At 42.6% G+C, this 21,700-nt stretch overlaps 2 protein-coding genes across 2 annotated transcripts in view; one reads left to right on the forward strand and one right to left on the reverse strand.

Annotated features, from left to right (window-relative positions):
- CC2D2A (coiled-coil and C2 domain containing 2A) overlaps nucleotides 1-8,447 on the reverse strand; it is a 46,143-nt gene extending 37,696 nt beyond the window's left edge. Inside the window, exons 1-8 of the mRNA XM_054391566.1 lie at nucleotides 8,435-8,447; nucleotides 7,555-8,091; nucleotides 5,358-5,446; nucleotides 4,753-4,854; nucleotides 4,211-4,219; nucleotides 3,023-3,112; nucleotides 1,428-1,601; nucleotides 1,101-1,254 (exon numbers count right to left, since the gene is read on the reverse strand). Coding sequence (XP_054247541.1) covers nucleotides 1,101-1,254; nucleotides 1,428-1,601; nucleotides 3,023-3,112; nucleotides 4,211-4,219; nucleotides 4,753-4,854; nucleotides 5,358-5,446; nucleotides 7,555-8,091; nucleotides 8,435-8,447 — 1,168 coding nt within the window. The remainder of the gene's footprint in view (nucleotides 1-1,100; nucleotides 1,255-1,427; nucleotides 1,602-3,022; nucleotides 3,113-4,210; nucleotides 4,220-4,752; nucleotides 4,855-5,357; nucleotides 5,447-7,554; nucleotides 8,092-8,434) is intronic.
- A 6,802-nt stretch (nucleotides 8,448-15,249) lies between these two features.
- On the forward strand, nucleotides 15,250-18,420 carry LOC128974833 (protein NYNRIN-like). Its single transcript, XM_054391567.1, has one exon. The coding sequence runs from the start codon at nucleotides 15,250-15,252 to the stop codon at nucleotides 18,418-18,420; it is 3,171 nt and encodes a 1,056-aa protein (XP_054247542.1).
- The last annotated feature ends 3,280 nt before the right edge of the window (nucleotides 18,421-21,700 follow it).

Genomic DNA, 21,700 nt, shown 5'->3' on the forward strand with positions numbered 1-21,700 from the left:
CAGTTTAGTTTTAATGGTTGTTTGCTTAAGTTTGAAAACTGCTAGTAGCAACAACTGACGAGACAAACATTTCTCAGCCTTTGCCATATAAAGTTAAACTTTAACACAGATTAATCCAAATATTACTACTTTGCTTAAGCTACTCTTGTACAAAATACATGCATAAAAGGTCATGTTAGTCCAGTAATGGCATGTGGAACCCTGTAAAGCCTGCAGGATTATTTCACTCGTGTGTACAGGCTGAGTTTTCAAGAAGCAATCTCAAAACAGGAAGAGGATATATTGAGGGTTACAATGAAAGTTGTGTACTAAATCATAACACAGTGGACCATACTGGAAGCAATCAGAACTACATTAGAAGACAAAAAACCAGAGGCAAGTATTTTAACATTGCATTGCAAGCTGTGCTGATACCATTCAAGCAGAAACCATCCAGAGACTTGTTTTGGTTTCTTCCACTTCTAATATTAAATAGCAAGTAATCTGCTAAAGCATTTTTTTTTTCAAACTTTACAGTTCTATGGGAATAAGGCAAAAAGGTCCGAGACATGATCAGTGTTGACTATTTCTAATTCACAAAATCAGATTTTGGGAAAAGGGCCCCTTGAATTGCAAAGCAAGAAAATGGTGGCTTTATGCTACTTACGTGACTCTTGACAAGTGACAAACTTGCCACATGGAAAAAAACAGCAGATGTGGCCAAGCAAAGAAACAGTGTAAGTCACACTGTACAGCACATAAGCTACTCTTAATGTGTGTACCCAGTAACCTGTTGCATATGTTAAATGACATAGTAGCTAAACCCCAGTGAAAGAAGGGCCAATCATCTTTCATTCACTCTAGACAGCACTAAGGTAATTATCCCAGAGCAACTAATGCACCCTGAGTTCACTTGCCAGCATACCAGCTGGTGACCTGCTGAGGCATGCATGATCCTAGTTAGTCCATTTTGTTGGACTTTTTCAAACTTGACTGGACAATCAGTGTCAGGAAACCACAGGTAAATCTCTCTACTGCCAGAGACAAGACTTTTCAGCAGATCAAAGAGTGCCATGCTATGCAAAACCCAGGAACAAAATGGATCAGCTCAATCTTCATACCTGCCAGCATGCTGGGAATGAAGAGAAACTCTTTTTCCCCTTTCAGTTGGTCTAAGTACCTTTGACAATCAGCAGGTTTCATTACTAGAAAATCTTCGTCTGTCTGGCCTATAATGAATAAATCATCGTCTTTAACTAGACGTGCGTCTTCATCCTAGAGTTTAAGCGCAAATGTCTGTGTTAGCTCATCTGGTTCTTAAAATGCTAGACTTGTAGAAAGTGTACTTTCAGAGTTTTCAAGAAAACAAATGTCATTTTGAATTAGATGACTAAAATTAAATCAAGAAATCAGAACAAAAATATGAACATTTATTCTACAGCTCACACCATTTCACCCTCTTGTTCATCCTCATGGGTTTCTACATATTCTTCTTCCGCCTCCTCTTCTTCGTTGAATCCATTCCTTTTCCTGGCTCCAGCCTTCATGCTCTCTGGTTCAGGATCAAAATTGAAGGTGAAGAAATTATATGATTCTTCAGCAGAAGGAAAATCATGCTGAAACTAAGAAAATAAGACAAAGACGCCTTAATGTGACATTTGAAAGAAATTTAGAGTAAGTGAAGATTAATAATATCTTTTATTATATTATTATTAACAGCAATAACAGCATATATAAAACACTTGTCACAGTATAATAATTATCTTGTCTCAAAGAGAACTCACCCAAATGATGAAGGTGACTTAAACTTTTATATGATGCATGAAACTCTCTCTATTGCTATACATTTATTTAATTAAATATTTTTTGCAGTGTTTTGTTCAAAAAAGTTACCCGGTGTAATTTTAACCAGTCTATTGTTTGAAATATAGACTATTTGTGAATGGGTGTGTCGGTGTGAGCTGAAATTCCCCCCCCACCAACAATAACCAGGCTAGCTCAGTCTGGAAGCAAATGAAAAGCTGTATTTACAAGCAGAGTCTAAAATCTACGATGAAATGCAATGAATATGTACAAATATACAACATTCACAACATTTACAAATATATACAATCAACAGAAAAGCACAACCGATTTCCCTTTGCTTCCCCCCAAGGGGACCCTCCCAAAGGGGCCTCCCTCTCCCAGGAGCTTCCCCCCCCAGACCCCCCTGGACAGAGAAGCAGAGTTTAGTTAGAGCAGAAAGTTGTTAACTTAGCTGCCAAGGTCAGTACGTGTTATCTTCAGCCAGAAGAGAAGAAGAAACAGCAGCCAGACAGCCCAGCAACTGCCCCCACTGCCGAACGCAGAATGTGCAGAATGCCTACTTTGTTTTGGGTAATAGTTCTTAAACATTTCTATCTATCCAATGGAAGTGTTTAGAACAATTGTTATTTTGCTTTCTTACACCCAATAGTGACTTATTTACATTCTTTCACTTTCTCTGTTCTGAACTTTGCAAGGAAAAATTAAAAAGACAGTTTCAAACCATCACAATGGGAAATGTCGAAGTTTAATTCCTGGCCACAACAAAGATATACAGAATGATATGAAGATAAATTTCTAATGGCATTTTGTCCCTGAAGGACCCAAGCCCCCTTAGTAGAAGTCCCTCTAGTAAAAGGATTAACAGTAGCATTTTGTGGCTAATAAAAGATCAATACATTCATCTGTAAACTGCTTTAACTGCCAATTGGTAGCACTCGGTAAAAAAAAAAAAAAAAAAATTAAACAGAACAACTTTTCTCCAAGCTTCAGTTATTGTGTCCAGATGCACTAACTTGATTTTTTCACAATCAAATGATCCAAAGCCATTCTAATATTTGATGGTTTCCTTTTTACGCTTCAACTGCTGCCATACATCGTTTGTGATTTTTAAAATTAAATAAAACCCCCTCCCTCCACTGCTTAAAACTGAATTCTGCCTGTTCAAACATAATCCTAAGGCATATAAAATTTAAATTAAATTAATACCAGTTATTGAAATAAATGAATTGGTACTTACTGTTGACTCTTGCTTAAGGTTTTTTACAGAATCATGAAAATTTGTTTTTAATGGTAAGGGGGATTCATCCTTTTGCACCTCCTTAAGTTCCTCAGATTGCATAAAAATAGGTTATTGTATTAATTTAATTATTTTTAAAAATACAGAGATTAGATACTGCATTGCACAGCAGAAAAAAATAACAAAAAAGAAACAATCACTGTGGTAACAATTACACTGATTTTATATGTGTTTTTAAAAGGTACGTCTGATTATTACTTAACTCTTGTGCAGATTATCAAGAAACAGGTCACTGCATAAATGTTACCTTTCTTCCTTCACTGCTGATGAACTCCCTGTTTCTGCACTCCCAAACACAAGCCACCACATGCTGATCTCCACGAGGGGGAGAAATGGGGAAGCAAGGTGGGATCTTCCCAGGTCTACGAAGGACAGGCTGCAGAAAGCACAAGCCAGCACAAGTAGCAAGGTGCTACTGACTAGGGAAGGGAATCATGGAGCTAAGGCCAGATTCTCACAGAGTCCCTGCTGCAATCAGGAGAAACCTACCAGGTATTACTCAAAACAGGTGGTGTCCATTAATTAGGTGCTTAATAAAAACTTAGTTGGTTTGTTCTCTCTCAAAAATTTATGGCTAGGCTCTTCTAAAACTCCATGGATGATACGCTTCTGCCTTTTCAAGAAAGGAGGCAGCATGGTTATCCATTTCCCATTTTCTAAAGCCTTATCTGCACACCCACACCCCCCACCCACCCCGACCATTATAAGCATCACTGATTCTGAAGTTACTTCAGCAAGTTCACTTAAGTGCTTCTAAGGGATTTTCACCAGGCCCATCTAACATTGTCTGTTTCTCCTCCTTGTGGCCTGAATTATTACAGGAAGATGATTTCTCAAGTTTACAACTATTCAACCTCAACTTCAAAATAACAGCAAAAAGACAATCTCAGACCCTGACAATCTCTGAGCCACTTGTTTAAAAACAAACCAATACTTCATATGTGTGCAAATAAGTACAAGAAACAAAGCCAGTATGTGGAAGGTTTCAGATACACTTTATAGAGAATCACTAACCAGCTTGAATAAGAATATAAATCCCACATTTTCCTAATGCAAACACATTAAAAACAATACTACTTAACTAAAAGCTATGACAATTAATTTTAATAGAAGACACTGCCAAAAAACTTCCCCTCTCTGAATAGGCACAGCCTTTGCTATCTTTTTAATACAAAATTCGTTTTCTAACAAAGAACATGCTGATATTGAAAAGAAAAAACAACAAACAACACCCTGATTCAAAACAGCAGCAATGAAATGCTATATAGTACAATGATTCAAAGTTAATATCCAGCCTTTAGCAATTACACTGTGCAAATTTATACACAGCTCTAACACAGTGGCGCTTCCTGTTGCAGGAACTTTTAAATTTTTCCAAGGCATCTTAAGCAAGAGAAGTCATGAACATGCAAATGACAGAAGTTTCACATGACAGGTTTCACATGACAGCTATGCTATAATGAAGGCAAACAATTACTTTTAAATATGTACATTAAAAGCAATAATCAGAAAGGTTCTTTCCTAGTTACTGCTTCAAACAATAGTATAATTTTGATCAAATTAATATAAATGAAATTAATCTTCCAGAAAATATGTAGTCCTTGATTTCTTTCATGTTTCACATTCACCTTCTCGTTATCAGAACAGCAAGACCCAATGTATCGTCTTACCTCTTTATCCAGCCTTATTTTTGTTTTCCTTTCTCTGATGCTTTTCAAACTCACTGGTTGTGGGCTAGGGTCTTCTTGCAATGAAGTAGTTTCTGCTTTTGACTAAGTAAATAAATACAAAAAAAAAGCTTATCTGGAACAGAAATATAGTAAGATCAAAGCTACAATAATTCCCAGGAACTCAACGACTTACGCATCTTTGTGTGAAGAACAGAGTCTTTATATAATCAGCTTAAGTGATTTTACAGACCTAGATGTTAAGACCTCTTATTAAAATGCCCAGTAAACTTACAAGGAAATCCAATGTTTCTAAAACAGTCTAAGAATTTTTGACAAAAACACAGAAGGTTCATGTGATGATTGTATCCTTTGAATTATAAAATAATGACAACTTCATATTATTACAAACAATATAAGGCTTAGAAAAAAACACAGCAACAGAAGGACACTGGAAAATATACTGGTGAAATGAGTATTATTTTGGCATTAGAAATAAAAAAACAAATATCTCAATTCAGAGTCACACAGCACTAAGGAAGCAAAATGAACTGGGTGGTACTTGTAATTCTGAAGTCAACCAAACAGGACTTCTGAAGGATTCTCACCCTTGCTGCTTTTAGTTTCTCTCTCATTCTCTCTTTAACTGAGAATTCTGCAAAGCCTGACCTTGATGTAGAAGGAACAGGGAGCAATTCTGAAAAAGAGAAAACAGTGTAACATGTTTAAACAAAGCATTTTCTGGAAAAAAAATATGAGCCACCTTAAGTAAAGCATATACACTTTTTTCTTCTGTTAAAATCACAAAATATTACCTGGCATTTTATAAACTGCTATTCAGAGCTGTCTAGTTCTAACCTTCAATGGTCTAACCCCTGCTACAGTTATGACTACAACAAAGAATTTACAGACTTGCTTCCTTTTTCAGCCTGCTTTTTGTAGTGACAAAATATTATTTTCTCCAGCTGTGTTTCTATATACAGCTCTAGTTCAATTAAGAAAGACATTTCATGCTATATTTCACCACAGCATCAAAAGCAGTGAATACCTACAACCCAATCTCCCATCACAAACAAACCAAAAGCATTTTAAATGTACAATGTGAGATTGTATGTGTAAGCGAATGGAAACACTTACAGCAGCTTTATGTATTAAACACAGTTATGGTTGTGAGAAGATACTTATCTCTCTCTCTTGGATTGCAGAGTCAAGGTTATTTTCTTTACAGAAGTCTCTAGAATTTTCTCTAGCTGAAAACATAGTTTTATATACCTAATATCTTAGAAAGTCATCACTTTTTATTTTTGAAAGACCCAATTAATTTCTTCATTAACAAAATATTCTAGCTACATAATTATCTGCACAGACTTTCTCAGACTCACCAGAGCTTACTGAAACTTTGACTGCCATATACCACTTTAACTTTTTAAAGATAAATGCTTTACATCCCTTCTTATACATAGAATCCTCAGATCTTTGTTCCACCTGCACTTCTGTAACTAGCTTTTATTTCCAGGAGCCCCACTGTTCCACAAAGAAAACACTGGCCCTTTCACAGGAACAACTGTAAAACGCCTAGCGGGAGAACACTGTATCTCTTATCTCTTTTCACACCAGTGCTCTGTAGTACATGGGGTTTTGGTTTGGTTATTTTTCCCCTTTAATTTTTCATCTGTGAACACACAACATTCTAGGTAAATAAGTTTTTCTGGTTACCTCCACTTACAGATTTATACCACTTGCCAGTTCTTTGAGGCAAGCACTGCTTTGGCCTTTGCCCTTACAAAAGAACATTGTTTGCCACAGCCTAAGTAAAGGGTAACTCCAGGTTTATATAAGGCATTAGATTCATGAAAAGGTGATAAAAAAGCAAAGGGTAAGGGCCTGGGAACGGTAAGGTCACACAACATATATCATGTTATGGCTGATTCAGTATTATTCCAAGAGCTTTACTGGAGGCAGAAAATGTATGTTGAATATACAACTTAAGCGTTTAAAGGCTACATACCACACCAAAGTCATAGTGCAATCTAATTTCTAAGATGACCTTAGTCCATTGTCATTTAGAAAAGAAAATTACCTTAAGATAATCACCACTAATACTGATTCTACTCAGAAGCATCAAATTTCAAACTACAAAGTGTACTGCCTGTATTTGTAGAATGAAGGATTCCTTGTATTAAGAAACTTTCACAAGAAATAACAAGGCACGAAGTGAAGATCACTAGCATGAGACACGTGAGAAAAGCTAGTGTGTCGGTCTCCTTCAAGCTAAAGAGACCAAACTCCCTCAGCCTTTCCTCATAAGGGAGATGTCCCACTCCATCATCTTTGCGGCTCTGTGCTGGACTCTTTCAAGCAGCTCCCTGAGACCCAGAACTGGACACAATATTCCAGATGTGGCCCCACCAGGGCAGAGTAGAGAGGGAGGAGAACCTCCCTCGATTTATAAACCACAGCCCTTCTAATCCAGCCCAGGATTCACTGGCCTTCTTAGCCACAAGAGTACATCAATAGCTCCATACCCCATCATAAGCACAAATAGCCCTTGAAGCACTACGCATGAGGCTCACATCTGAGTATGTGAATACCGCATGTCCAGCCTGCACCTGTGCAAAATGCCGTGTATTTTATGCAAGTACCCTCTACAATCTACTCATTTAAATGGCACAGGAGCACGTCTTCGGCGTGCAGATCTCTGACTGTACAAATAACAGCTTGGCACATGCCAGACACTCCCCCACCCCCACCCGCTCCCCAGCCCTGTTCTAATAACCCAAGGCGAACTCAGGGAAGCTCCTCAACGGCAGCGGTCCTTAGCCCGCACTCCGCTCCGCCTCTCACACGTCGGTCGCGCAGCAGCCTCTGTGCTGAAGGCGCAACCTCCAAGCAGTTGCACGGAACCCAAGGGCGACAGCCGCAGCCAGCACAACGCTGCCACTAGGTCGGGGACGGCGACGGCGGCTGCCGGTGGGTAGGTCCCAGAGCCCCGCCACCGCCTCAGGCCCCGCCCTCGGCCCCACTCCGCCGCGGCCCTACGAGAGTCGCTCACCGGGCGGGGTCGTGGCCATGCTGCAGCGGGCTCCTGTCCTCCGCCCGCGGCCCGGCGAAACCCAGAGGCTGCGGCAGCTGCAGCAGGGCAGAAAGGGCGAGGGACAGCGCCTGAGCGAGGGGAACCGGGACGGGGCAGGAGGCGGGCGCGGGGCCTGCAGCCGCCGCTGAGATCCGGATGCTGCGGGCAGGAGGGGCGCGCGGGCGCAGTGGAGCGAGGCGGCGCCGTGGCGCATGCGGGATGCGCGCGGCCGCCCCCGGCAGCCCGCGCGGGGTGTGCCAGCGCCCGGCCTTAGGCTGGGAAACGGGGCGGGAAGCTGAGGACGCTCACCGTTTTTTTTTTTCTGCTCTGCCTGCAAGCTGTTCAGGGTTTCCTTATGCTTTCCATCTGGGCAGGGTCTTCCTCCATGCACTCCTCCTTTCACAAGAGAGAAAGTGGCGCTGTGGGATAGGGACTGGCCGTGTCCCCAGGCCCACGGAGGTATCTCGGGTCTGTCTCTCAGAGCACCCGATGGTAGCAGTTTTTCATTTTATGTTCCGTTGAAGCCACTGGCAGGCTACAGGCCTAACGCTTGAGTGCAGTTAGCACACTGCTGTTTGTTAGCAAGATCAAAGCCTACTGACAACTCTATACCATCTTGCCTCATCTTTACAGTTTTATGTCTGCATACCCCAAAGACATTGGGGTTTGGTTTTTTTTTCACCTTTTGACATGGCATCAGGCATAGTTTAAGCAGGATCACTTCAGTGCATTGGGCCCTACAGAGGGACCTTGACAGGCTCAATGGGTGGGCAGAGGCCAATGGGATGAGATTGAACAAGACTAAGTGCAGGGTTCCTTACTTTGGCCACAACAACCCCATGCAGTGCTACAGTCTGGGGACGGAGTGGCTGGAGAGCAGCCAGGCAGAGAGGGACATGGGAGTTGATAGTAGGCTGAACATGAGCCAGCAGTGTGCCCAGGTGCACAGGAGAGCCAATGGCATCCTGGCCTGTATCAGGAATAGTGTAGCCAGCAGGACAAGGGAGGTTATTTTTCCCCTGTACTCAGCACTGGTCAGACCACACTTTGAGTACTGTGTCCACTTCTGGGCCCCTCAATTCAAGAGAGATGTTGAGGTACTGGAGCATGTCCAGAGAAGGGCGATGAAGCTGGTGAGGGGCCTGGAACACAAGCCCTATGAGGAGAGGCTGAGGGAGCTGGGGTTGTTTAGCCTGAAGAAGAGGAGGTTCAGGGGTGACCTCATTGCTGTCTACAACTACCTGAAGGGAGGTTGTAGGCAGGTAGGGGTTGGTCTCTTCTCCCAGGCAACCAGCAGCAGAACAAGAGGACACAGGGGAGGTATAGGCTGGATGTTAGGAGGAAGTTCTTCACAGAGAGGGGAGATTGCCCATTGGAATGTGCTGCCCAGGGAGGTGGTGGAGTCACTGTCCCTGGAGATGTTCAAGAGAAGACTGCATGAGGCACTTAGTGCCATGGTCTGGTTGATTGGATAGGGCTGGGTGATAGGTTGGACTGGATGATCTTGGAGGTCTCTTCTAACCTGATTGATTCTGTGATTTCTACTGATATCAGGATAACTTTCTGGTTTTGCATCCTGCTCCAGGCTAAACATTGAACTGGTAGTTTGACGTAAGTGTTGGATCCATGTGAAATACAATAAAAACCACATACGTTAAGGATGCTGCTTTCACAGCATATGGTATCTATGGTTGCAATGTGTTTGCACAGGATTGATTTATGCAAGCTTGCATTAACTAGAATGTTACAAGAGCTTACAACACACTCTTGACTTCTCAGTTACATATGTAAAAGATTCCTGTTGCTTTCAGTGAAAAATGATTGAACACCATTTTTATCTTGACTGAATGTTAACCTCCATGATGATCATTTGGGATTCTTCACTGTACTTCATCTGGTCGATGGCTGACTGCTGGCTGGCACAAGCAGCACAGGGATTACAACAGATAATATGTGCGTAATCAATCATGAGATACATTCCATGTAGCCTTTGCACCCTGAACACTCAAATTACATTCCATTTAGCATACAGCCTTAGTACTTTAACAACTTGATATTTTTTCAGAATGGAATTATTTAAAAAATACAGAGATACTTTATTATTCCATATACTGTTGAACACTCTGGGCTGGTATGTGCTGTATGAACACTGTTAGATTTTTTTTTCTTTGTAATAAACAATCGACCTACAGCTGCAAGTCTCAGATCACTGAGACATGATCAATCCTTTTGTCCTCCAGCATTGGGCTTAGTTGGAGTTTCAGTTTTACCAAACCTGGAACCCAGCAAATCACTTCAGCGTTGTTTGCACTAGCAAGCTTCTGTATTTGCTTACAAGCATTTAGGATTTTTTTTTTAATTTATATCTGTACAAATCAATTCATTGCTGCCACTACTGCAGGTTCCTCTCCTGCTTTACATGTGATCAATAGGAAGGTGACCTCACCTGTGGTTGTAGTAGGCACAAAGCTTGTATCAATGTAGCTGCACCAGTGCAAAACCCTACTGCCAAAGTACTCAGCTAACAGGTGAAGGAATTTGGAAGAGCATCATTTATTCTGAATTTCAAAATTCCCATGAAACAAGTCATGGGAGTAAAATGGGTCTTTTTCTGTACCTGGCTAAATCTCCTCAAGCAAGAGAGCTGAACTCAACAAAACCAAATGGTTTTCTTATGAAACGTGACCATGTCCCAACCTAAGTGCATTCACTTCAGCACCAATTCATAGAACCATAGTATCACAGAATGGTAGGAGTCAGAAGGGACCTCTGAAGATGATTGAGTCCAATCTCCCTGCCAAAGCAGAATCACCTAGGGCAGGTCACAAATGCATACAGATGGATCCTGAAAATCTCCAGAGAAGGAGACTCCACAACCTCTCTGGGAAGCTTTTTCCAGTGAAATTCCCTCACTGAATCTCTCACACTAGGGCTAAGGTGGTGTACCTAAAAAGGGCAACACTCCCTTGCTGCAGGTAAGGTTCATCAAATACCTTCTTCATGGCATAAAAAAATCAGCACTGCAAGAAGCAGCAGCATATTTATTGCTTAGCAGATAAACTTAGTTTTCATATCAAGCTTAATGCATCAAATGTAAACAGCCTTTCCTAAAGGCACATGTGAATGTGGAATGTTGGCAGCATCACAGAAGGGCTTTACTGTCTGCTTTCTTTAAGAACTTCCTAGCATTTCTTAAAGTTAAGTACTATAGCAGTGTGCTGGGGCACACCCATCCTGGATGGGGCTGAGAAGAACCCAGCCCCAGGTGGACAAAAGAAATTTAATCTGGGGAGGGCTTGGCCCCTCCCCTGCTGGGAGAAGGTGGTCCCCTGACTCAGAGGTGGTCTATTCCACTTCCCCTTCCTGTCCAGCAAGCCTATAAAAAGGGCGGATATCCTGCTGCTCTGCCCTTTTTCCTGCTTCGTCTGCTTGAGAGGGTTTCGTGCTGCTGTTGCTGTCTCCTGCACCGGACCACGTGGCTGGGGCCCTTTCTCAACTGAATCCACCGACATCCAGGGGAACACAAGGCCATCTAGGCTTGGTTTTATATATTTTTTCCCCACTTACCCTCATCCCTCACCTCTGTGAAACCCCCCCTGTTACTGATATATATATATATATATATATATGTAAAAAATTACTTCTCTTTTCCTTTCCCTTTTGTGAAAAAAGAAAAAAAATTACTCCTCCTACTTCCAAACCGACTTCAGAATATTTCTTTCACGAACTTTTTCTTTCCCTTTTCCCTACCGGTTTTTTTTTTTTTTTCCTTTCTCCTCTCTCTCCACCCTGCCGAGAAAAAAGGGAGAGGGGCAGGGGGAGGAATTTATATCTATTTTCATTTGAGCTCCTAAACTCAGAGCTCAAACTACCACAAACAGGCACTTCAAAATGCAGTAACCAACTGGATGCAAGCACGGTAAAGCTCTCCAATAGTTAAGAGGCATTTCCAAAGCACTTCAAACGGGCAACAAACAGAGTGTTCTTCTCACTCCTCTTTAAAAAAATACACCAAAAGTACCTAGAAAAATATTTCTGAGGATTTTGGATTCTTAAATCTGTCTCATTCATGAAAATGTGCAGAATGCAGTGATATTGGAACAGATTCAAATGAAAATGTTTGTTTCCTATTCGGGTTTTCTTAACACCGCAGCTATTGGAGCACAGACAAGAGCCAAGCAACAAAGCCTCAGCTTTGCTTTTTAAAGAGCCTCCTTAGGCACTAAAACAGTTCCGGAAGACTTCTTTTTTTGTAAACAACTCCTTTTACAGTAAAAGGGAAAGTCATGAATAAAGTATGAGGACGATGAAGTGATTTGAACTCCTGCAGAGAGCAACAAATTCCAGGTACTGCAGTGACTTGAATCCTTACTATTGATTGAAGAAAAGAAGGAAAAGCCCAACAAACAGGAACCAGGACTTCCATCCCCTGTATAGATAACCTTTGACATTCTGTGAAATATGGCCATCCCCTGTCATCTTTAGATAGATAACCTTTGTATAGACAGGAGGAAACCCCCTGTATAGATAACCTTTGACATTCTGTGAAATATGGCCATCCCCTGTCATCTTTAGATAGATAACCTTTGTATAGACAGGAGGAAACAGGGTTGCCTGTGTAAACCTCAACATCCCTCTGTTATTTTCACATTGATATATTTCCGAATAAGATAAGAAACATGGACTATATAAGTTTGTACTGAAATCTCTTTCAACACACAGGTCTTTTGGAGAGATCCTACCTGTGTCCAGCGCTGTAATAAAAGCATAATACAAGAAACTTACTGAGTTTCATGTCCTTCTCTAAATCATTTTGGCGACCGCGGCAGGACACCTCTGTTTGGCTGCGGGACCTGTTGAGGAACAGGACCTCTCAGGGCGCCCCCGAGAGATTCTCGAGTAGAGCTCCTCTACTCACCAGATCACCGCAGGAACAGACAAGACTGCTGACGGAGAGAAGGTATGCTTTTATTAAAAGAGGAGGGGTCGTATCCGTAAGTCGCAGAGGGACGCCCTGCGCGGGAGAGGAGCATTTATTGCCACCCCTAGGGAAAAGAGCTCTTAGGTTGGACCAGGGGGGTCCAAAGGGACTTAAAATATTGTTTATATTTTAAGTATACAGGTTGGAACCAGGGGGGTTCCTAAAGGGACTTAAAATATTGTTTATATTTTAAGTATACAGGTTGGAACCAGGGAGGTTCCTAAAGGGACTTAAAATATTGTTTATATTTTAAGTGTACCAGTTGGAACCAGGGGGGTTCCTAAAGGACTTAAAGTATTATAAACACTGTTTATAATTTGAGTGTGTGGTTGAGTGTGTGTGACTGAGACGTAGAAAATCTACGAAGCGAGAGGGAGTCCCAATCTGCGGTTCCGTTTCTCCGCGAGGAGGACGGCCAGAGAGGGACAAAGCGAATGAGCGAATGGAAGTGTGGCCAATAATTGTATGTTTGGGACCGGTCATTTTGTCATAATTGTATTTGTTGTGTGTTGTAAAAAGCCAGTACTGTGCTGTATTGTGTAGAATGGGGGGCAGACAAAGCAGTGAGATCCCAAAACATACCCCACTTGGTTGTATACTTGCCCACTGGGATGAAATTGGAGGCACTCCAGGAGGGTCGACAAAACAACAGACCCTAATTAAATTTTGTACCCGGTGGTGGCCATTATATAAGTTAGGTGATGGAGAAAAATGGCCTGTAAATGGGAGCCTAGAGTATAACACTTTATTGCAATTGATGTTGTTTTTAAGAGGAAAACAAAAATGGGAAGAGTCAATATATGCTGACATGTTTTTCTATCTCCGAGAACATCCTGATCTTCAAAGGGACTGTGGTATAAGAGCTCCCTCAGATCCACTAGTTTTGGCCCTTGAGAAGGAAAATAAGGCTAAGAACAAGAGGCAGGCACATTTGAAAAGGTGTTGTTCTGCATGTAGCATAGGGCAGAGATGCCTTAAACTTGAGGACCCGAAAGACCTGCCTGAGTTTTATCACCCCCCAGGAAAACTGCAAGGGGTAGTGACAGCAGGTCCAGGAGATAACACAGAGGGTCCTGGTAACAGCAGTGATTCTGATAGTGACACTGGAGTTAGCTCCACAACCCAGGCTCTGGGAAGCCCAGTGGCAAGAAGGACCCGAAGACAACAAGTAACTGCCCTGGCTTCCCAGCTACCCATTCAGGCCCCTCTGCGACAAGCAGTAGGGCCAGAGGGTGACCCAGTCTGGATTAAGGTACCTTTTACAAGCCAGGATTTGGATAGCTGGAGGAAAAAGGCTAAAAATTATCGTAATGACCCTACTGGGACAGCTACTCATTTTCGATTTATGATCAGGCAGCATAACCCAGACTGGGATGATATCCAGTTATTACTGGAACAAATGACTGAAACAGAAAAACAATTAATTGAAAGACACGGATTAGAAATAGCAACAGAAAGAATACAAACTCGGGGAGGGGGAGCGAATATAGGGGATGTATTTCCACTCCAAAATCCGGGATGGAATACAAATGATGCCCTGCAAAGAACTAGACTGGAAGAGTACAGGGAATTTATAGCCAGGGGAATGGAAAAAGCCATCCCGAAAACAATTAACTGGTCTGTATTATACTCAGTCAGACAAGGGCCTGGTGAATCACCCTCAGAATTCCTAGATAAGCTGAGGGAGGTCATGAGGAAAAAAACCTCTCTTGACCCTGGGTCAGAAGTAGGTACACAACAACTGGTATCATTATTTATTGGGCAATCTGCTGGTGATATCAGAAAGAAGTTGCAAAAATTGCCAGCTCCACAGGGAAGGGATTTGGAGGCACTTTTGGATGTAGCATGGAGGGTATTCTCTAACAGGGAAGAAGAGAATAGAAGAAAAGAAAAAAGGATGTTGGTGGCAGCGTTGCAGGAAAATAGGGAAACTAAAGGGCCTACCAGGGCACGGTTGGAAAAGGATCAATGTGCAATCTGTAGGAAGAAGGGACATTGGAAAAGAGAATGTCCAGAAAGGAAAAAGAAAAATAGGGTACAGGCACAGCTGGAAGAGGTTGATTAGGGGGGACCGGAGGGAATTACCCTGGCAGACCCTCTGGTTGTAATAAGGCTAGGGGAAAAGGAAAAGAAATTGGAGTTTCTGGTTGATACAGGAGCAACCTTTTCAGTCTTAAATGAAGCTTTGCTACCTTTGGATGAGAGCTATGTTTCTGTGGTAGGGGCTACAGGTCAAACTGAGAAGGCATATTTTTTTAAACCTCTTAAATATAAATATGGTAAAATCTGGGGCTTACATAAGTTTTTATATATGCCAAATGCCCCAAAGTCATTACTAGGAAGGGACTTGTTAGAAGCATTGGGAGCTGAAATTAAATTTAATAAGGGGAAGGTAGAATTTAGGGTAAGGGAGGAACAGTTAATTGAGGTTTTAAGTCTTGCACTAATGAGCCCTCAACGAGATGAAAACAAAATAATAGAAAGTATAAAAGATCAGGTATATCCTGGAGTTTGGGACACTGAGCATCCTGGAAGGGCCAAAAATGCTTTACCGATAACAATAGATCTTAAACCTGGAGCCCAACCAATCAGGATAAAGCAATATCCTTTAAGGAGAAAAGATAGGGAAGGAATTTTGCCCATTATAGAAAAATTTATAAAATATGGGCTGTTAACAGAATGTGAATCATCATACAACACCCCAATTTTGCCCGTGAAGAAACCCACAGGAGGGTATCGGCTAGTGCAGGATCTAAGGGCCATAAATAAAATTACGAGGGACATTCATCCGGTAGTAGCAAACCCATACACTCTCTTAACTCGATTAAGGACAGAGTTAGAATGGTTTACCGTCCTGGACTTAAAAGATGCTTTTTTCTGCCTACCTCTGGCCCCTGAAAGTCAGTCACTGTTTGCTTTTGAATGGGAGAATCCAGAAACTAACAGAAAATGCCAACTGACCTGGACAGTGTTGCCCCAAGGATTTAAAAACAGCCCCACTCTTTTTGGAAATCAACTGGCAAAAGAATTGGAGAAGTGGGATCAGCCAGAAGGAGATGGAGTCCTACTACAGTATGTAGATGATATCTTGATAGCAACTCGAACCACAGAAGAATGTGAAAAGTGGACTGTGAGTATGTTAAATTTTCTGGGACTTAATGGGTATCGAGTCTCCCCACAAAAGGCCCAAATAGTACAGCAGCAAATAACTTACTTGGGATATGAACTGACTGCGGGACAACGAGTACTGGGCCCTGAAAGGAAGGAAGCCATATGCTCCATTCCACTTCCCAACACAGTAAAAGAACTCCGAACCTTCTTGGGAATGACAGGCTGGTGTAGGCTGTGGATTTATAATTACGGCCTGTTTGTCAAACCTCTTTATGAATTATTGAGGAAGGCTGACAGGGCTCTGCAATGGAACGGAGAAGCTAAACAAGCCTTCCACACTTTAAAAAGGGAACTGATGAGGGCACCAGCACTAGGCCTACCTGATGTCACTAAACCCTTTTTGTTATATTCCCATGAAAGTCAGGGAATAGCACTTGGGGTCCTCGCACAAACTTTAGGACCCTATCGAAGAGCAGTGGCATACCTCTCTAAACAACTGGATGAGGTAAGCAAAGGATGGCCAGGATGCCTGAGGGCTGTGGCTGCAGTTGCAGTCAACATTCAGGAGTCCCGCAAGTTCACAATGGGACAGAAGATCACAGTCCTGGTATCACATACAGTCTCTGCTGTGCTGGAAGCCAAAGGGGGACACTGGTTGTCTCCACAACGATTCCTTAAATACCAGGCTATATTAGTGGAGCAGGATGATGTGGAGATCAAAGTCACTAATGTTGTCAATCCAGCCTCTTTCCTCCAGGGAAGTAATGGAGAATCAGTAATCCATGACTGTTTGGAAACAATCGAGGCCACTTACTCCAGCAGACTTGACCTGAAGGAAGAACCCCTGGAGATGGCAGATCATAACTGGTATACTGATGGAAGCAGTTTTGTGATCCAGGGAGAAAGAAAGGCTGGGTATGCTATAACTACAGAAGAAGAGGTGATTGAGGCAGAAGCACTACCAGGTAACACTTCTGCCCAAAAGGCGGAAATAATTGCTCTGACTAGAGCCTTGGAGCTCTCTCAAGGAAAAAGGGCAAACATATGGACAGACTCCAAGTATGCCTTTGGAGTAGTGCATGCCCATGGAGCCATCTGGAAGGAGAGAGGACTATTGTCAACCCAAGGAAAAGGCATTAAGCATGCAGAAGAAATATTGAGGTTATTGGAAGCAGTACAGAAACCAAGCAAAGTGGCTATAATGCACTGCAGAGCACACCAAAAGGGAAACAGTGGTCAAGAAAGAGGTAACCGGTTGGCAGACAAAACGGCTAAAACAGTAGCCAGGGAGGGGAAAGAGGTGGCAGAATTTGTTTTGGTCCCAGATGGTAAACTGACAATTGAGCAAAAGGAACCAGAGCCTGTGTATAACACAGAAGATCAGAAATTAATTAAGGATCTTTTAGGGACTAGGATAGAGAAAGGATGGGCTAGGACACCGGATGGGAAATTAGTCATACCTAGTAACCTCCTTTGGGCATTTGTTCAGATGGAACATGGAAAAACTCACTGGGGAGCTGAAGCTCTGTATCGAAAATTGGTTCAGGAGTGCATAGCACGAAAATTGTACACAACTGTAGAGCAGGTAACTCGACAATGTGAAGTATGTCTTAGGGCCAACCCCAAGGTGGCGAAAGAAGTCAAGCTTGGACAGATTAGTAGAGGAAATTATCCAGGACAACAGTGGCAAATTGATTTCACTGAACTTCCAAGAAAGGGGGGATATAGATATCTTTTGGTACTTACTGACACCTTCTCTGGTTGGCCAGAAGCATTTCCCTGTCGCACAAACAAAGCTCGGGAGGTTACCAAAATAATGTTACAAGAAATAATACCCCGGTTTGGGGTGCCTGCTACTATTTCCTCAGATAGAGGATCACATTTTGTGGCCAAGGTAGTACAACAAATAAGTAAAATCTTAGGAATTGATTGGCAACTCCACACTCCTTACAATCCACGCTCAAGTGGACAGGTGGAGAAAATGAACCATTTAATTAAGAATCAGATAATAAAAATTGGACAGGAGGCAAAACTCCCTTGGCCGCAAGCATTACCAATTGCCCTGCTGCGAATTCGAACTAAGCAAAGGACTAAGGAGAGGTTAAGTCCATTTGAAATTCTATTTGGAAGACCCTATGTGGTGGGAACAATGAATCCTTCTGAACCAGGGCAGTTCAGAGAAGAAATGTTGAATAGGTATGTTCAACAGATTTATAAGAATTTAAACATGATTAACAAACAAGTGATTGGAACCAATGTGAGGGGACTAGACAAACCAGTTCATGATGTAGAACCTGGAGATTATGTCTATGTTAGATCTCTTTCAGAAAATCCCCTGGAACCCAAGTGGACAGGACCATATCAAGTGTTGCTGATATCCTTCACAGCTATCAAAATCAGAGAGCAAGCTGCTTGGATACATCACACGCGAGTAAAGAAGGCAAAAGGCAGCCCTTGGAAAGCAGAAGAGCTGGGAGATTTGAAGTTGAGAATAACTCGTCAATAATGTTTACTTATCTGCTGTTACTTAAAATAGTAATAGTGGTAGCGTGGGATAATAATTTGTATGTACAAGTAATGAGAAATATAACTTTAGGGTTTAAGCTAGAGTCATGTTGGTTATGTACTACTCTCCCAACTGATCAATTAGAAGTGCCACTTTATGGAATACCTCATAAGAATTGGACATTTGAAGTTAAAGTAGGGAAAGATTTTTCAGATCTTACATGCCAATACGGAATGGGGAACGGAGAAAAGGGACCTAAATATGAACTTTTACCTTGGGATGAGAAACAAGAAATTAAAGCATATGCAAGATGTACTGACAGAAATATTACCAGATTCCCATTTGGGAATAGGCATTTTTTAAAAATCTTTGAGTTACCAAGTTGCATAAATACTACTAAAATAGGAAAATTTAGAGAACTCAAGAGGAGGCTAAAACAGTATTATGATTTTAAAAAGCAATCATATTTGAATCAGTGTAAGATGGCTCCAGGTTGGTGGTGGCTGTGTGGAGATGGATATGCACGAAAGAGCTTGCCAGAGAACTGGGAAGGACATTGTGTAGGGGGACAATTGATCCCACAGTATACAATACATAATGAAATAACTACAGGGATTGTAAGAAGTCCCTGGAGAAGGGTAAAAAGAGTACTGAACCCACTAATAGAGAGACCGACGGGATTCCATAGTTTTGTCAGATGGCTGATTCCTATGATAGGAGTGAGTGAATTAGAAAAGGCTATAGTGAATATCTCAGCCAGTATGGAGATTGCCCTTGCAGCAACTGAGGATGCCATTCGTGCAGAGCAGAAGGAAATAGAGAGTCTGCATAAAATTACAGGACAGTTTAAATACGCTCTGGATATTTTATTTGCCAAAGAAGGAGGACTATGCACAATAGTGAATGATAGTTGTTGCACATATGTAAATGAGGAAAAGAAGATAGAAATGGACTTGCATAAAATATGGGAACAAAGTAAGGTATTCCATGAAGTGAGCAGGGATGATATATCATACGGATTTTCAAACCTCTGGGAGAAGTTAACCTCGTGGATGCCCAACATTTTTTGGCTTAAACAATTATTAGTAGGAATTGTAATGATTATCATATTAATAGTATTAATAGTAGTCTTGATTAAGGTAATTATGTGTATTGGAAAGAGTGATGTGAAATCATATGAGAGGTATAAAAATGATAAACTTAGGCATGAGTTGGAAACTGGAAATTATTTTAAGAAAATATAGTATAGGAATATACTATTGGATGGTAGAAAGGGGGGAAATGATTGAAGAAAAGAAGGAAAAGCCCAACAAACAGGAACCAGGACTTCCATCCCCTGTATAGATAACCTTTGACATTCTGTGAAATATGGCCATCCCCTGTCATCTTTAGATAGATAACCTTTGTATAGACAGGAGGAAACCCCCTGTATAGATAACCTTTGACATTCTGTGAAATATGGCCATCCCCTGTCATCTTTAGATAGATAACCTTTGTATAGACAGGAGGAAACAGGGTTGCCTGTGTAAACCTCAACATCCCTCTGTTATTTTCACATTGATATATTTCCGAATAAGATAAGAAACATGGACTATATAAGTTTGTACTGAAATCTCTTTCAACACACAGGTCTTTTGGAGAGATCCTACCTGTGTCCAGCGCTGTAATAAAAGCATAATACAAGAAACTTACTGAGTTTCATGTCCTTCTCTAAATCAATATATCTTTGCAGAGTCGAGCATGGTTCTTTCAGACTGGAATACAATAAAGATAGTCACTCCTAACGTGAAGTACCTAACTTTGCTGAATTATCTGACTTAAATCTTACTTCTGTAAGCAGAGGAGAGGCACAGACTCTTCTTGGCATGTGTACGATTCAGAGGAGTGATTCCTGAATATCAATCAGATATTCAGGAGTACAGACAGGAGCTTGTCTCACTCTTGATTAAGGAGAGATGTAGATGTGAAACGTCTGGCCTCGGGAGGTGCGGGTGTGAGAACTGGAACCGCCAGAGGTGCCCGGCTCTGCCCGGAGAGCTAACCCCAGCCTGAGGCCGCGGATCATCTGGTGGTGATCCTGGGGCAGAGCTCTGGCGGTTAGGTATCTGGCAGGCACCTCAGAGGGGTTGTAGCAGATACGTGAGGGAGAAGAGCCCAGTGCTAGGAGTGGAAACAGGGGAACTTGATCCGGGCAGACCTGAAGCGGCTTAGAGGGACTTTTTTTTTTCTTGTTTTGTTTACATCAGAATCGGAGGTACTCTCCTATATAGCTTGGAACCTATATAGATGTAGATATATTTATCAGAGTGAGCAGTAGGGGTGGTTGAAGGGTCTGTGAGGGTCACACCAGGCGCGGAGGAGGAGTCTGTGAGTGAGGTGCTGGGTGAAGCCCCCTCACCTCCTCCGCGCCTCGAGGGGCCAGCGCTCGCCCCGGTCTCCTCACAGGGCGTCGGCGCGGGAATTGGAACGGCCAGAGGCGCCCGGCTCTGGCGGGGACTAACCCCAGCCTGAGGCGCCGCTGAACTCGGTGGGCTTCGAAAGTCGCTCTTGAAGGGCATCTGTGGCGGAGCTCTGGCGGTTAGAGATCTGGCGGCGCCTCAGAAAGGGTTTGGCAGATCCGTGAGAGGAAAGAGCCCAGGTGTGTGAGAAGGAACAGGGAGAGCTTGATCGGGGAAACCAGAACAAGCGTAGAGGTTTGGGGGTTGTTTTTCTTTTTTGTAATTAAAATCTGAGGTACTCTCCTATATAGCTTAAAACATACATTGCTATAGACATAATCAATAGAATGAACATTAGGGGTGGCTGAAGGGTCTGAGCGTTACACCGGGGAGGCGGAGGAGTGTGTGAGGGGCGGAGGTGCTGGGCGGGGCCGTCTCACCTCCCCCTCAAGGGGCGGCACGCGCCGCTTACCTCTCCGCCCCGCCCCGCCCCCAGGGCGTCCCTGAGGAAATTCAAAGGGACAGATGCTGGTCGGCTCTGGCGGGAAGGCTGAATCCGAGGCTGAGGCGCCGGTAAATTGGGTGGGCTGCGAGAGTGGTTCTCGAAGTCGTGCGGGGACAGAGTTGGGGCTGCTAGAGAGCTGGGCAGGCACCGCGGGGGTTTCGGCGGATTCGTGAGGGGAACGCCGAGGTGCGTGAGTGGGACCTTGATCGGGGGAGAGCTGAAGCAACTGAAAAGGGGAATTTTTTCAGTAAATATCTCGAGGTGCTCTCATCCATGGCTTTGAAGGTGCACATATTTGTGTTGTTTTTTAATAGAAGAACATCAATGGTAGTGGGGA

Source organism: Indicator indicator, chromosome 23 (assembly GCF_027791375.1).
Source record: "Indicator indicator isolate 239-I01 chromosome 23, UM_Iind_1.1, whole genome shotgun sequence".
In the NCBI taxonomy this organism is placed as follows: Eukaryota; Metazoa; Chordata; class Aves; order Piciformes; family Indicatoridae; genus Indicator; species Indicator indicator.